Consider the following 18,045-nt stretch of genomic DNA (forward strand, 5'->3'; position numbering starts at 1 on the left):
AGTGTCATTGTGCCAGTGTCACTTGGGGGCGGATGGGGGGGGGGGTCCTGAGGCATTGATCAGCCTGGTGGCTGAGAGGAAGAAGCTCAGTCTGTGACGAGCTTTCACAGCCTTTGGGATCCTCAGCCTTCTCCCAGAGGGGAGCAGGGTGAAGAGGCTGTGTCCGGGGTGGGAGGGGGGGGGGGGGGGTCGGCCATGCTCTTTCTTGCCCACTTCAGCGCCCTGGAGTCGTGCAGGGACCTGAGGGAGGGCAGGGGACATCACCCTCTCCGCGGAGCGAATCACCTGCTGCATGTCTGGTGCTATGGTCTGGAGGCATGGGGAGGGTAACTGATCCAGCTGGCATGTAGTCGGACGGTTCGACGTTACCAGTTTCAGGGTCTCAGCGTCTGTAATGGGAGAGAAAGATGACAGAGTGAAGGATGAGGTTCTCGATTTAGTATTTGGAATGGGTGGAGGTTGGGAGAATGAGCTGCGGATGTTCTCCACTTTTTCCTCAAAGAAGATTGCGAAGTTTTCCGCAGAGAGAGATGAGGGAGGAGGGGGTGGGGGGGAGTGAGGAGGGAGGACATGGTAGCATGCAGTTTGCGAAGGTTCTTGGTAGAGGCCTCGATCCTATGGTGAAAGAAAGAAGCTTTGGCAGTAGTAATGGTTTTGGAGAATGTTAACAAGAGGTTGTGATATGTGGCGATGTTACCAGTGAGGCGTGACTTTCTATACTTCCTCTCAGCCGCTCTCAGGACCTGTCTTTGTTCCCTCACTGCATCCGTCAGCCATGTACTGGGTGGTGAACGGCAGGCAGGTTTCTCAACAAGGGGACAGAGCTTGTCGAAGGAGGTTGCGAGGGCTGAGACGAGGGTGGAGGTTGCCATATCTGGGGGGAGAGCAGAGAAGGTGTCACTCAAAGGTAGAGCAGATAGTATGTCAGAGGAGAGGGTGGAGGGGGATAGGAAGCGCAGGTTGCGTCTGACTGAGACGGTTTGAGTTGGAGTGGAGGGCTTTCGGTTAAGCATGAGAGTTAGTGAGAAGGATATGAAGGAATAGTCAGATACATGCAGGGGAGTTACCGTGGTGTTAATGATGCTGGAGTTACGGGAGAATATGAGATCCAAGGAGTTGCCTGCTTTGTGAGTGGGAGGCATGACAGTGGGAGTCATGTCAAAGGATTGTAGGAGAGGGACCACTGTGTCCGACTGAGATGAGTCAGGCAGGTTGAAGTCGCCCATTAGAAGGAGGGGGGTACTATCTTCTGGTAAGGAGCTGGAGGGCGATAGTGTAACAATGGTGAGATTGAAAGGATTAGAGACAGATACTGCATGATATTCGAGAGAAGAGAGTGACAGCACTGGGAGTGGTGTTAAGTTTGTAGCCCATGAGGGAGCTGTCATGAGGCCAGTGCCTCCACCTGGAGTCGAGGTGTGTGAGTGAAGTTATAGTTTGTAGATAAGGCTGCAGGTGTTGATGAGTTATTGGGGGTTATCCAGGTCTCGGTTAGAGCCAGGAGCTATTATCACTAACGGAACGTAAGCCATTATCGTCCACTCCAAATCAACCTACCAATATTCGGCCACGCCCCTTTTTGCGTGCCATTCTGGGTAATTACTCACAGCCCAGCCGGAGTTCGCCGTTGGAAGGTAAATGATGTGAAATCATACTTATTTTAGAGTGTATATATCAAATTTCATGAGTATTCATCTATATTCAGTCATCTAAAGACTATTAGATATGAACATATGTACCAGTAAGAAGTTGGAATTGTTAGAATCTGTTCTGGGCGATGATGTTTTCTGAAAATGGACGTTTGGACAACTACCTTTCTGTTGTCAGTAGATGGGCAGCATTGGTTTAAAAGGTGAAAATTATCTGTCAAAACTCAAGCCTACAAATCCCAAGACCCTTTGCCACCTAGTTCGCAGGTCAGCACCGGATTAAAGGTGAGGGAATGTGATCTGAACACAGCAACGTTAGGCGACCTAAATACACTGTGGCCGAGAATGGCTAGCAAATTAGCATAACAAAACTGCGCTGGTAGCCTTACATTGTGAAGGTTTCGGTCAGGGATAGGAGAGGAGACCCCACATGCAGGAAACACGAGCAGAGAGAGAAGAGGCTGAGGCGACGGAATGAAGTGAACAGGCTTTTACTGAGCAGTTGCAAACAAGAATACAAGTTGAAACTGTTACAAACAAAAGCGAACTGCAAAACCCGAAAAGAATACTCAGCAGAGCTGGAAAAATATGGACTAAGTAGGAACGGACTCACGGGGAATACTGGTGACAAAGGTGAGTACGTGACCGAACACAACTGTGATAACAATGAGACAATACAATGGTGTGACAATGAATGTGAGGAACGGGCAGCTCTATATACTGCCCGTGATTACTAACAAGTGCCAGCTGGTAACAGGCCATGCATGGCCAAGACAGGTGAACACAGAATTAGTAAAGAAACTCACATCATAAATTAAAACATGTGTAAAGGAATATCTAAAAGGAACAACCCTTAAGGAACATAATGTAAAGATGTTAACACTAATAAAAACAAGTGAAAAGGGAAAAGCCTTAAAGGGACACATGTAAAGAATTAACACTTAGAGAATACATATGTAAAAGAGTTAACACTAATAAAAACATGTGAAAAGGGATAAGCCTTAAAGGGACACAAGTAAAGTATTAACACTTAGAGAAAACATATGTAAAAGAGATGAACCTTTAAAACAACATGAAAAGATAAACCTTTTAAAAACACAAGCTAAAACGCACCACACAACATGAACAGATAAAACACAGCATCATTAACAATATCCAGAAGACCTAGGACTAAAGGGATAAGGTCCCATATCTGGAGCTGCTGCATTTGGCCACCAGAGGGCGGCAGAAAAGCACTGTTCACATTGTTCGGGCGTGATCCCTGGCTGGGACCATGACATACATTATGTTGTCTAAAGGGGGACATATGGTACAATTTAAGATTTTAATGATAATCCGCATATAAAGGACAACATAAAGCATTGTAATTTGTAAGAAACCTCAATGAAAACGGTGCAGGGTAAGTTATATTCGCTATTGTTATGAAAATGTGATAGAATCATATAAAAATGTGGACGCATTTGGCTACCGTGACTACTACTGCTACTGCTGCTACTACTACTATTATCACTACTACTACTACTGCTACTACTACCATTATCACTACTACTACTGCTACTACTACAGTACTATTATCACTACAGCTACTGCTACTACTATTATCACTACTACTGCTGCTACTGCTATTATCACTACAGCTACTGCTACTACTATTATCACTACTACTACTACTACTACTGCTGCTACTCAAGTCAAGTCAAGAGTTTTAATTGTCACGGCATACAAGTATACAATGAAATGCGGGTGGTCTTGCCCGCAACGATGTGCAATACAGTGGTACAACATATAATAGAATCCAATAAAAAACAACATTGTGCAATAAACAGGTAACATGGTGTGACATCTCGGTATCTGTAGTAGTAGTACTAGTTATTTACAGAGCATATAGGACATGCTAGGTAGCTTTGGTAGTGCAATACACTGTTCCTGTTATTCTAATTTAAAGTGGCCTTTCCTTTTGGCCATAAGTGTGCGTGTGTGCGGCATGAGTGTGTGCCCGCTCATGTTAAAGTGTTAAGTGGCTGCTAGTGTGTGAGCATGCACAGCGTGCGTGTCGTGTGTGTGTTCATGTGTGCTTGTGTGTGGGTAGTTCAGTGTTCTGTGGCACTCAATGTTCATTGTTCAGGGCTCTGATGGCCTGGGGGAAGAAGCTGAGCCTAAGCCGCTCTGTCCTAGTAGCTGGAGTTCGCAGGCGTCTGCCTGACCTCAGCAGCTGGAACAGGCTGTTATTGGGGTGGTGAGGGTCTTTCATTATCCTGCAGGCTCTGGATTTGCACCTCTTGTTGTATAGAACCTGCAGGGGAGGTAGTGCAATACCCGTGGTACGCTCGGCTAAGCGCACCACTCTCTGTAGGGCCTTCTTGTCTTGTGCCGTGCTGTTTCCATACCAGGCAGTGATGTTTCCGGTCAAGATGCTCCCTACAGCTCCTGAGTAGAAGGACTGGAGTATCTTCCCCGATACTCTGAACTTCCTTAACTGTCTCAGGTGGTAGAGGCGCTGTTTCGCCTTCTTTACTACTGTGTCTATGTGTGTTGACCATGTCAGATCCTCTGAGATGTGGACCCCCAGGTACTTAAAGCTGCTCACCCTGTCCACGGTAGCCCCGTTAATCATCAGTGGTGTGTGTGTCTCCTGCTGTCCTCTCCTATAATCCACGATCAGCTCCTTGGTTTTACCAATGTTCAGGAGCAGGCTGTTGTCCTGGCACCAGCGTTCCAGTACCTCAACCTCCTCCCGGTAGGCCTTCTCGTCGTTGTCCGAGATCAGCCCCACCACCACGTGTCGTCTGCGAACTTCACTATGGAGTTGGAGCTGAACTTGGCCACACAGTCGTGTGTGTAGAGTGAGTACAGCAGGGGGCTTAGAACACAGCCCTGGGGGGACCCGATGCTCAGGGTGATGGTGTTGGAGGTCTGACCCCCCACCCTGACCGCCTGGGGTCTTTCACTCAGAAAGTCCAGTACCCAGGCGCTCAGGGCGGAGCTCAGACCCAGCTCGATCAGCTTGTCCACCAGTCTGGTGGGGACTATGGTGTTGAACGCTGAGCTGTAGTCAATGAACAACAGTCTCACATAGCCCCCCTTCTGACGGTCAAGGTGGGAGAGGGTGCTGTGCAGTACCTGGGAGACCGCGTCATCAGTGGACCTGTTTGTCCTGTATGCAAATTGCATAGGGTCCATATCACTGGGGAGGGAGGCACAAATGTGGTCCTTGACCAGCCTCTCAAAACATTTCATGACCACAGAGGTGAGTGCCACCGGTCTGTAGTCGTTTGGACATGTTGGGGAGGGTGTCTTCGGTACAGGGATGATGGTAGACATCTTGAAGCAGGCAGGGACCACTGACTCCGCCAGGGATTGATTAAATATGGCGGTGAACACCGGGGAAAGCTGGTTGGCACAGGACTTAAGTATGCGTCCTGTTATACCATCTGGGCCAGCAGCCTTCCTGGTGTTCACCTGCATAAATGCTCTTCTCACACTGTGTACCGTCAATGAGAGAGTGTCCCCGCCCCCCCGCGGATGCCCCCCCCCCTCCACAACAGCCGGCGCACCAGTGACATCACTAGCCGTTGGGCTAGCAGTGCCACTATTTGCACCAAACCGCGCTATTATCACTACAGCTACTGCTACTACTATTATCACTACTGCTGCTACTACTACTATTATCACTACTACTACTACTACTACTACCAGGCCCGGACTGGCCATCGGGAGCACCGGGAGTTTTCCCGGTGGCCTGGCCTGCAATTCTTTTTTGCCAGGCCATTGTTTCTAGTTGTGGCGGCGGCGCGGCGCGATAGTTAGATAACCTAGGTGGGTGGGGAACAACCAGGATTTCACTGTCTGCGACAGAGTTGGAGAACTATCTGACTCTCTCCCTCGGATCACAGTCACACACACACAATGGAGCCGTGCTGCCGCTTGTGATTGGTGGGGGCGGGACCAGGCGATACAACTGATTGACAGTGGAGGCGGCGAATGGAATGGCAGATGGCACTCTGCAGAATACTGTAACAGCCAGGCAGTGAGCCAGGTAGTTTTGTAATAATGAAAGGTCTGTTATTTAATGTTTGTGTAAGGGCTATTTTAACTGTTGATGGGTAGTGCATCAGTAAAGTGAATATGGTATTGTGCTCTTGCTCTGTTTGAATAGGTGGAGAGAGTGGTTAACTGTATTATAATAGTAAATAGACAAATATGTTGTGCTCTTGCTTTTTTCTTTTTGAAGGTGGAGAGAGTAGCATTGCTAGTGCCACAACAGTTTTATTTGAGGTTCATAACAGTACATTGTACTAAGCAATTGTTGGCTCATTAGTTTGTGATTCACATGCACTAAAATTCACCAGAATGCAGGAAATTAAGTCTTTGTAACAAAAAAAAATCCTGGTGGGGGACCCCCAGACCCCCCGCTTAAAAAGTGGCCTGACTGGGGCTACATTTCGTGCTATATCTCCCGGTATGAATTATTTCCCCAGTCCGGCCCTGACTACTACTGCTACGACTACAGCTACTGCTACAATATTGTTGTAACTGCCTCTGTGTTCAGTTTAAGTTTAAGTTGATGTCATAGTAGAACATTCTAGAACCGCTCACATCCCTATATAAGTGGAAGTTTCAGCCACAACCAGTTATTTCGGGTAGAAGAAGCAAGAAGAAGAAGAATCTGCTACAGTCCATAATTTCCTCTCGTATTGCATGCAGCCAATAAGGTACGTTTCGGGTCGTAAATGTTGCTATGTGTAGGCCCATGCCATGTAGCTAAGGTGCTAGCTAAAGGCTTGCTAAGCATCAATGATTGAAGGACGTAATGTGCTTGTAGATTCAGTTCATTTGGTTGGTTGCAAAGACATGTGCCACTCCGAGACAAGTAGAGATAATATGGATGTATGTTGTTATGGTTTGAGCTGTGATTGTATTTCATGTATGTGTTCACAGTTCTCACGGTTCGGATTAAAATCAGTTTGGTTCGGATTAAAATCGGTTCGGTTCGGATTGAAATAAATCCAATCAGTAATATCAAGAATGTGTTGCTGTCATCATTGCAAGTAGAGGGAGTTACAATTGGTATTAGTATTATTATGATCATTATGATTGCTACTCCAGTACTATTCCTGTAACTACTGTTATTATTATTATTATTTATTATTATTATAGTTATTACTACTACAAATACTACAACAGCTGCAGTAGTAATCCATCTTTAAAACCCAGTGGAAGCCAGAATAATACAGTGGGACTCAGCTGCAATAAGCCACTCTCTCACTGAGCGTCAGCAGTAGCAGCTGGGGATACGCTCTCAGCCTCGGGGCTTAATAGCAAGGCAGAGGACGGCTGTCTGATGGAATGGGTTTGTAATGCAAGCCAAATAGGTTGGTTCAGTAGGGACTCCGCCTCGGTGCCAGCGCAGCACAATAACGGCACCCGGCTCGCAAACGCCCCATCAATGTTTGATTGGCTATGAGAGGCAGTACACGCAGACACACACACAGACACGTGCACACGCACACACGCACACACACACACACACACACACACACTGGGCCTGTGGTGTTTACTAACAGCCTTTCTGGCTGGGCGTTAGTCAGTGAGGCTTGACTCAGTGAAGTCCCATAGGACTATGACTATGAGGAGTGTGTATGTAGAGACAGAGAGCATTTTACAGTATGTCTGTCTATAGGTATCTGCATGCTGCAGCACATGGCTATTTGCGTCTGACTCTGTTTGTGTGTACTTCTGTGTGTGTGTGTTTACTGTGTGTCAGTTTTGAAGCCCCTTTCAATAACGTTAACAGGGCACACCTCCCAGATGTAATGACCCGATTTCACAGTTTCTCTGATTTCATCCGAGGCAGAGAAAAGAAACTTTCAATAATTCATCCTGAAGCCTGTTTTGAATACCTCTCAAAGCCACCACAGTAATTCAAACACTGTATTCATCGCTGGCCGGCTTAGATGAGATATGGATTGGGTTTCTCATGCATGTGTAAATGTGGATTATACAAAACCTTTTATTTTCCATCGCGGGTATAGTTTCCCTCTAGGCACAAAATATACCCAAACCAGTGGAACGCTGTGAAAGCTATTCACTGGCATCTCTCAGCGTGACAAAGTGGCGTAGAGCTGGACTAATGATGGGACTGAATGTAGATGAGGCAGGAGTCCATCTGGGAGCCACAGGGGCTGATATACATGTGTGTCTGTGTGCTCTGCAGCCCACAACAGCTTTATGAAGTCACTCTTATGAAGCACCACAACAGTAGGGACTTATACTGATACTGACTATACTGAGGTGAGTTGAGTTAGTGAGTGAATAGATGAGTGAGTGAGTTAGTATTGAGTAACACAAAGCAATAAAACAGTAATAGCAACCGCATGTACTGTAGCCCACACTGTGTTAGTGGTAGGGTTGGATTCACATATTATATAGCTATAATAATTATGTAGCCTATATATTTTGATGTAGCTATATAGTTCACAGCTATACGGTACCTGTGAATCGATACCGGTACCCAACGGTACATTTCCCGGTACTTTAGTATCTAAAAAAGTTATCTACCTACCTCAGTTGTAAAAAAAAGAAAAAAAAAATACTTCTAATTATTTATTATCATTATTATTTATTTAGAACAATGTTAATATTTAGGGCGGCTACGTGGTGCAGTGGGCAAGGCGCTCACCACGAATACTGGAGGCTGGGCTCAAACAGATCATCTCCCTGTTCGAGCCCAGCGCTCCACATTGCTTTCAGTTTAGCTGGTCGTCCGCACTAATACACATTGGCAGTATTAGGGGGTGGGAAACTGATGGGTGGGGATCGGGCGTTGTGGACAGCGACTCCTACAGGTCGGTTGGTGCGCCTGCGCAGTAGAATCAGGAAGCGACGGGGGCGGGGCCCCTCCAAAGCCCAGACCCCTGACGCTGAGAGATCGAGCCGCTCAGGTGGAAAGATGCGACTGCTGTTACCTCAAGTATCGGAGGGGACTCGTGCTATGTATGACTTAGTCCACATTGCAGCCGGCTTGTGGGAGGCATGAAACAGCGTTCAAAGACAGGGGAGGGTTGAATTGGATGATACGAAAATTGGGATGGGAGAAAAATTGAAAATGGGAAAAAAAGTGGATAAAAAAAAAAAAAAAAATAATATTAGTGCTGTCAGGCGATTAAAAAAATGTATCTGATTATTTGTAATTAATTAATCTAATTAATCGCATTTTAATCGCATAACCATTTTAGGCCTGATATTCTATATTCTATAATCATATTTCAAATTGCATGTGTCCGGATGGCAGAATTCAGTACTGTATCTATACAAAACCTTCTGTTTAATCATCTTCCTGTCACAATCACGGCGAGAGCCTCTCTCTCCTCCTGCTTCCATGCCCTTATATGGGCAGCGTCTGACTCCATCATCCCCACGCTGTCATCTGGCAACAATCAGCCCAGCTGAGAGTCGTCAGCTCATCACCAGCCCGGATATCAACCCTACGGATCCTGCTCCTGGGCGTCTCAGTGTTATCCTATCTAACCTATAGGTACGAGGACGTACCCAACCCTGCTGCTCTGTCTGTATTGCCTGCCTTTTCCTAACCTCTGTTCTCCCTGTGCCCAGGACCGTCACTCTTGACCGACGCTGTCTCCTGACGTACCACCCGCCCGGACGTTCCTGAGAACCTCAAGCAAGAGTCACTACTCGTCCAAAGTCGCACATTCTTGTATATTCTCTATTGCCTTGTCTGCTTGGTACCCAAAGGAATTAAAACCTACCTAAAATGCTCCATTCTCTCTCTCCCTATGTTCTGCTATTGGGCTCCGCCACCGCTGCCCTAACACTTCCATTTTTTAATTTGCTTAGATTTTTCAGGTCTGGTCAATTTTAGCATGGTGTTATTCACAGTCAAAGATAATAAAAAAAAAATTTATTGATATTCTCATTTGGTTCATTACAATTTACTCAAGCCTAGTAACAGACACAGTATTTCTGACACTGGGAATACATTCCCTGAGATCCATAGATGTCCCTAGAATCAGATACCAAGAACATGCAAATGGACCATTTAAAAAAGAAAAAATCTTTAAATGTGTATTCTACGTTCTTATGGAATGAATGAGTTTTTTTTTTATTATAAAAAAAAATATATATATATTTTTTTATAAACTGACAGCCCTAGTTAATATATATATAATAGGTGGTCAGGTGGCGTAGCGGAGATTGTGCTCGTCACCAATGCAAGAGGCTGCGGTCTCGACTCCCGGAGAGTCAGCATTGCCTTGGCTTGGGCTGATCGCTATACTAACTCGTTTGGCTGAGTTAGGGGGAGGGAAGCCATGGGTGGGTCCTGGGCGTTGTGGACAGCGACCCCTACAGTTCGGTCGGGGCAACTGCACAGCGAGAGTAGGATCTGGAGAAAGGTAGTGTGACCTTCCACACATTACACTCTCCCGGTGAGAATCTGCGCGGCCAGGCTGGCTGCCGGCTGGCTGCACATGTGTCGGAGGAAAAACATGTGACAGTCTCCGGCCTCCCGGACCAACAGTAGGGGGGGGTGCGCAACAACCAGGAAGGGGGTTGGGAATTGGCATAACGACTAACAGTGGGATGGGAGAAAAATCGACAAAAGGAGGGGGGAAAAAGATAATAAAAAAAATATATATATATAATATTTCAGCAAGCATTGTCTGCATCTAGCTTTTTCGGCTTGCCATTGCCCCAACTGCTTTGTTGTCAAATCCTAGGTAAGCGTGTATTTGTGAGGCACACTTCATAGGTAAACTAAACATTGACGTCATCTGACTTAATTTTTTTTATAAATAAATAAATAAAGTTTATATATTTTTGGAATGACCGAAATGTGGCACCGGTGGATCTCACGTGAAACGGTACTCGGTAGTACCGACGTGATTCGGTCGATACCCTTAAAAGTACCGGATTCGGTACCCATCCCTAGTTGGTAGAGCGCCGACACTGTGTTAGTAGAGCGCCCACACTGTGTTAGTGAAGTGCCCACACTGTGTTAGTGAAGTGCCCACACTGTGTTAGTGAAGTGCCCACACTGTGTTAGTAGAGCGCCCACACTGTGTTAGTGAAGTGCCCACACTGTGTTAGTGAAGTGCACACACTGTGTTAGTGAAGTGCCCACACTGTGTTAGTGAAGTGCCCACACTGTGTTAGTGAAGTGCACACACTGTGTTAGTGAAGTGCACACACTGTGTTAGTCAGGGTTCGCACAAGGTCCTTGAAGTGTTACCAAAAAAATTCAAGGCCTGGAATTCCTTGAAAACAGCCCATTTTTTAACAAGGTGCTTAAAAGGTCCTTGAAATTCAAATCAACCATTCGCATTGAGAGTTTTGTTCATCCATGATAAAAAAAATTCTGAATCAAGACATTACATTTTTTTTTATTTAAAGTGTAACTAATTGTCGGAAATTGGTTTTAAGCCATAAATATTGGATCCTATATATTTTTCTATAAAAAAAACAGCATTTAAAAGTGAATTGTATCCTTTTAAATGCCCTTTTAAAATGACAAATAGTGCTTGGAAAAGTACTTGAAAGTCCTTGAGTTTAATTTTGCAATGTCTGTGGGAACCCTGGTTAGCACACACTGCACACCCAACAGACGTGTTGTAATGACAGGGCAGCATGGCGTCTCATCAGATCAGTAACGGCAGCGGTTCTCCGGACGTCTTTAATGTCACAATTCAACCTGAAGGACCTTTAAGCTGGATTTAAAGTGGTACAAGACCCATTGGGGCATCCATTCGGAATCCATGGCTGTGCCCTGTGACCATCCTGAGTGGCAATCTGATACCCTGTTACCTCTACTTACTGCTTGTACCCTTGTCTAATACTAGTCCATGTGTTATTGTACGCCTCACCGGCCTGGTTGGGGGGGGGGGGGGATCTTTGAATGGTAAATAAACGTTATGTATGTAGCACCTTTATCCAAATCACTTTACAATGTATGCCTCACATTCACTCACAGACGCACGCACGCACACAGAGCAACGGCAGAGGCAACCATCCAAGGCTCCAACCTGCTCGTCATAAGTGTCTTGCTTAAGTACACTTGACACACTGCCAGGAGGAGCCGGAATGGAACCAGGAAGCTTCTGATTACCAGACGACCGATCTACATCGCTGAGTTTTCCCTTGTCTTCACAGAGGGTCAAGATCAGGGGCTGTCATTCTGTTGTAATCTGGCCTGTAAAGTCTTAGCTGTGAATGATCATGGGCTGTACAAAGAAACTTGGCTGCACTTGTCTCATCAAGACAAGCATACGATGTGCCACACGTTCAGATTTACCTGTGCTTTTGTAGCCTAAACACAGGCTTGGTTGTGGTCACAGGTGCACAACATTATAATGCAATAAAAAAAACAATGACACACAGATGGCAGTGTTGGCTGATGAAGGAGTTCCTGATTTGTATGCACTCATGTCAATCACATCCATCAATAAGATGAACATTTTCTTTTGAAAATCATCAATCATCTGCACAAATTACATCTTGCAGTTTCTCCACTCTCCCGCACACTCGGACTGAAGTGTGTTAAAAACCCGGATTTCATCAAAGAGCAAGATACTTCTTATCTGCCAATTAAGATATGATTTTTTCCCTTTTTGAAAATTATTGTTTGAAGTATAAAATAAATCTGTTGCTATTCTCCTGGTAGAGCATTTGTCAGTCAACACTTTGCTAAAAGTATTGAAGTGTGTTAAAAAAAATATAAACCTGGATTTTAGTGAAGGGGCAAGGTTGCCTCTTTTGACAAGGCTCACCAAGGGTACAATTAACTAGCACAATACAGAAGGTTAACCTTTCACTACCACACTACAGACTGTTAACCGAAAGAGGTCTTCTCACTGGTACCAAAAAGCGTGACCACATCACACCAGTCCTGGCTTCACTCCACTGGCTCCCCGTCCGTTTCCGTATTGATTTTAAATTACTGCTGACTGGTCCGCCCTAAGGTCTGCTGAGCAGCTGCTGCTGGAGGTGCCCAGGATCAGGTACAAAACCAGGGGGGACAGAGCCTTCGCTGCTGCAGCCCCTCGGCTCTGGAACAGCCTCCCCCACATTAGATCTGCCCAGAGCCTAGAGGCCTTTAAACCGCTGCTTAAAACACACCTTTTTTCCCTGGCCAGAGTTAGCCTGCCACCTGTACATTACATTTGTTGTTACTCTGGACTTTTTATCTCTTTTTATATTGCACCTTGCTCTTGTTTCTTAGTGTACTATACTTTTTACTGTCATTTTAGTGTATTTGATTTGTTACTGTATTGTACATGTTTTTTTATTGTGTCCTACTTGTAAAGCACTTTGGTTGGCTTTCAGTCATTGTAAACGTGCTATATACTGTAAATAAAGCTGACTTGACTAGTACTTGCACCTCAATATTGTTCTTTAAATCCAGTACTTGTACCTCAATACTGTACTTTATATCCAGTACTTGTACCTCAATACTGTACTTTATATCCAGTACTTGCACCTCAATATTGTACTTTAAATCCAGTACTTGCACCTCAATATTGTACTTTAAATCCAGTACTTGTACCTCAATATTGTACTTTAAATTCAGTAGTTTGCGCCTCAATACTGAACTTTAAATCCAGTACTTGTACCTCAATACTGAACTTTAAATCCAGTACTTTTACCTCAATATTGTACTTTAAATCCAGTACTTGCACCTCAATATTGTACTTTAAATCCAGTACTTGCACCTCAATACCGTACTTTAAATCCAGTACTTGCACCTCAATACTGAACTTTAAATCCAGTACTTGCACCTCAATGCTGAACTTTAAATCCAGTACTTGCACCTCAATGCTGAACTTTAAATCCAGTACTTGCACCTCAATACTGAACTTTAAATCCAGTACTTGCACCTCAATATTGTACTTTAAATTCAGTAGTTTGCGCCTCAATACTGAACTTTAAATCCAGTACTTGCACCTCAATACTGAACTTTAAATCCAGTACTTGCACCTCAATGCTGAACTTTAAATCCAGTACTTGCACCTCAATACTGAACTTTAAATCCAGTACTTTTACCTCAATATTGTACTTTAAATCCAGTACTTGCACCTCAATATTGTACTTTAAATCCAGTACTTGCACCTCAATACTGAACTTTAAATCCAGTACTTGTAAAAGGAGTTTCCACTCCTCGGCTTAGGATCTGGGTCTCATTCCATTTAACATCGACTTCAGCAGCAACACAAACACTGGGTGGAAAGTGCAAATGGGCATTTCCATAACGCTGGGAGGGATCTAAACTTTCTGTTCACAGGAGGGCCTCAGGCAATGTGCTCAAGTGCCAGAGTGTGGATGGAAATGACATGCAGGCTTGACGTTATACACACTGATGATTATGTTTCTTTGATGCCTAAATAACAGCTTTTAAGACATGGGTTTCTCTAGCACTAATGGCACTAAATAAAAGAGAGTAGGTGTAGAGAGTGTATTTGATGGATAAACCAGACACCGTTGGCCATAGTTGCAGAGGAAGCCAAACTTAAAAGAGACCCGCTCCTATTTGGGCTCCTGAGAGGTCATGAAAGAGACCCACTCCTATTTGGGCCCCTGGGGGTCATGAAAGAGACCCACTCCTGTTTGGGCTCCTGGGGGTCATGAAAGAGACCCACTCCTATTTGGGCCCCTGGGGGTCATGAAAGAGACTCACTCCTGTTTGGGCCCCTGGGGGTCATGAAAGAGACCCACTCCTGTTTGGGCCCCTGGGGGTCATGAAAGAGACCCACTCCTGTTTGGGCTCCTGGGGGTCATGAAAGAGTCCCACTCCTGTCTGGGCTCCTGAGGGTCATGAAAGGAGGCTGTTCTGTCCCGGCTCCACGCTGGTGGAACTCCCACCAGGCAGGACTGACACACCAAATGTTTCACCATCGACTAAAAACACACTTCTTCAATCAATATCTGAAATATAAAATATAAATAAAAACATCTGTCTTTTAATATTATGTACTATGCTACCAAGCCTATATTACTACCTACCAGGGGTGTAAAAAGTACCCCGAAATTATACTTAAGTGAAAGTATGGGTACCGTCTCAAAATCGTACTCAAGTAAAAGTCAGAGTATCTGAAAACACACTTGAGTAAAAGTCAAAAAGTTTCTACTTTTAAATGTACTTAACACTTTGAGTGCCACGAGGTGGCGCCAGAGGTAGCGCTTCAATGCCACCATCGGCGCCAATGTTACGCTTAATATCGCCTAATCTATGTTTTAAATTATGGCTATGTGTCTAATCTGCCCGTCGCTTATCAAAGAATCCTTTTCCAGTCAGTGCTGTCAAGGCAGATTGGTTTTTTATCGCTTCATTTCCGTTTGAGAGCATTTTGAAAAGCACCCGTTTTGAGGTAAAAAACAGTTCATTCTAGACCATTCTATGATAATCGTCTTTTACTGGAATATTCCAGAACGTTGATATTTGTCGGCCTATTTATGAATCGTTTTCAAATAAACGCTAGATGATCAATATTATACGTGCACTTTCATGCATTCATGATGGAACATAATACCGATCATATGCATTTGAATTTTTAAGTGTAGCGTGTGTAGGGACGAAATGCCAATGGATTTAATATAATACACGTATCGGGCTATTACTAGCCTCCCAGGAATTACCATAAACCTCTCTAAAACCATACTTATATTCACCACGGTATAAAACGGGAATGTATGGATGGAAAATGTATTTCTTTTTCACATCTTGAACGATAGATACCCGGTGTCAAATGGGCCATAGTATTGCATCCATAGCTAATATAGTTATAGCTCTGCAAACAAGGTTACCGACCCCATTGGTTTAATGCGTGGCAGCACATAGCCATATCCCGTTCCCAGCGTGGCAGAGAATGAGTTAAGCATCCCGACTCACTTGAAGCACATCGCAACGGTGTGTACAACTTGAAATAATGTTTGCAAAGCAGGTATTTATGCCTTTGAAGTGTTGGTCTAAATTGAAACGGAAACCACGTTGAGTTTCTCTCCAGTGAGGGAAATCTACCACAAAGACACTTGACTTTGAAATGAAGCCGACAACAACAAGTGTTATGTGTGCGACCAGGCATGAGGCCCCATGGAGATTTATTTGTATTGCATACATAGTATGTTGTCTCTCTGAGATTCATAAATCTTTAACAAATATTTACTGCATGCAGCAAAAAAAAGCTAAAATAATTAAATACAGTAAAAAATATATACGTATACATATATATACGTATATACAAATATTACAGTTGTGGCAAAAGTAGTTAAAACATATTTTAAGCACACCAGTATTGGTAAAGAAAATCATATATCAAGCTCACAAAGAACCATAGCTTGTGAAATGTCTCCATAAATACAATCACATTGCATTGATAATATCAGTTAAAAACAGTCAGAAGGTAAACAATAGCTGAAACAGCCTCTTTGTAGATGGTTTTGTACTGTAGGTTGGCTGGTGTCCTTCAACCTTAGACAAACATGTAACTTCAGAAAGAATAATTTCTGTGCAACATTTTGGCTTCCACCAGAATTGTGCTTTCAGTCTAAACTAAATCAAGTATGTCAATATATGGAAGTACTTGTAAATATCAATTCACATGCAACAAATCATCCACCTTCACAGTAGCTAAACTTCAAACTTGTGCTCACTTCAGAGTATGAATGGAAGTTAGTTGTCAACACTTGCAAGGTTACCTTGTTGTACTAGGAACACTTGGGCGTGTTCTTGGATGTTTGACAGAGGGAGCCACTGAGGACTGTGGAATTACGATAGACTTTTGTAACAAGGCTTTTGCATAGAGATAATAACTGAAGTCTTCAGATAAAGAACCACATTTTTTTGCATACATAAAACAAGCATACAACTGTGATACACAATTAATTCAATACAGTAAAAAAAGATATATACATTACAGGAGTGGCAATACATTCAAAATGTATCATACCCGCTAATATGTCTGCATACATACAATCACACTGAATTGATTTAGTATAAAAATACATTTAAATGGAGTATTAGAAGGTTCTGATTTGGTGTTCTTCAACAACGAGAACAAATCTTACTTCAAAAAGAACCACCATGCAAGTTTCAGTTTTTAGACTCTCAGTATCTGAAGACTGTACAGCACGTTTGGCCTGTTGTTAACATTCATGGTTGCCGACAGTAGACGTTGTGTACTTTCAGGTTATACGACAATAAAAGCTGCCCTTTCTCAGTCCATTAGTCGTTATGGTCTACATGGACCAAGATGTTTTTCTTTTTGTCTTTTAGTCATTTTCTTATCATCACTTATGTGTTGAGTTATTCCTGCACCTCTCTGACATCATAACAATATTCACAGCTGTGTACGTGGTCTTTGATTAAGTGCAAAGATATCATTTGACATGATTGAATCACTTCACAGAACAACATTGTGTGAAGATGTATTGATTATACAGTTGACAAAATCCTCCGTTAGTTGACAAAGGATGACTTCTGTTAATCCCTTTATATGCCACTTATAAGCCACTGTACTTGTGCTGTATAATGACAATACATTTGTATATAATCTAAATCTAATACTATACTGCAAGTACAGTATATTGGTTGTTAAAAAAATACAAATAATGGACTTCATCATCTAGCTCAACTGTTGACCACGAGGGCTTGTTGGTGAATTCAAGTTAAGCCAGCGAGTTCTCTTTGTCTTGGATGAGCACCGGGTATATAGAATAACTCTGGCTGTGAGCACAGTGTGTTTATGTTTTCTGAGTGACAGGTGAGCACTGTGTGTTTATGTTTTCTGAGTGACAGGTGAACACCGTGTGTTTAGGTTTTCTGAGTGACAGGTGAGCACCGTGTGTTTAGGTTTTCTGAGTGACAGGTGAGCACCGTGTGTTTATGTTTTCTGAGTGACAGGTGAGCACCGTGTGTTTAGGTTTTCTGAGTGACAGGTGAGCACCGTGTGTTTATGTTTTCTGAGTGACAGGTGAGCACTGTGTGTTTAGGTTTTCTGAGTGACAGGTGAGCACCGTGTGTTTATGTTTTCTGAGTGACAGGTGAGCACCGTGTGTTTAGGTTTTCTGAGTGACAGGTGAGCACCGTGTGTTTTGGTTTTCTGAGTGACAGGTGAACACCGTGTGTTTAGGTTTTCTGAGTGACAGGTGAGCACCAGGCACATAGGGTACGGTTTGGCTGTGAGCACCGTGTGTTTTAGCCATATAGAGTCAGTCAGCATGTAGCTGTAGGCGTTTGGCGTGTGACTTGCTGGGAGGAGGCTGGCATCACCGGAGGTGGTCCCTGAGGTTTGCAGCCCCTTTGACAGGGGAGACATCTGGCTCTGAGCTGGCCAACACTTTGCGAGGAGCTGAGGGAGAGAGATACAGATAACAAGCATGAGAGCGAGAG

The 18,045-nt window shown here is 44.0% G+C and overlaps 1 protein-coding gene across 1 annotated transcript in view; it reads right to left on the bottom strand.

The window, feature by feature from the left end:
* Positions 1 to 17,594: 17,594 nt before the first annotated feature.
* cep128 (centrosomal protein 128) overlaps positions 17,595 to 18,045 on the bottom strand; it is a 116,140-nt gene continuing 115,689 nt past the window's right edge. Inside the window, exon 26 of the mRNA XM_084314209.1 lies at positions 17,595 to 18,004. Within this exon, the coding sequence (XP_084170335.1) occupies positions 17,922 to 18,004 (83 nt within the window). The 3' untranslated portion in view covers positions 17,595 to 17,921. The remainder of the gene's footprint in view (positions 18,005 to 18,045) is intronic.

This window comes from Notolepis coatsorum (genome assembly GCF_963971535.1).
Source record: "Notolepis coatsorum genome assembly, chromosome: 5".
Taxonomy (NCBI): Eukaryota; Metazoa; Chordata; class Actinopteri; order Aulopiformes; family Paralepididae; genus Notolepis; species Notolepis coatsorum.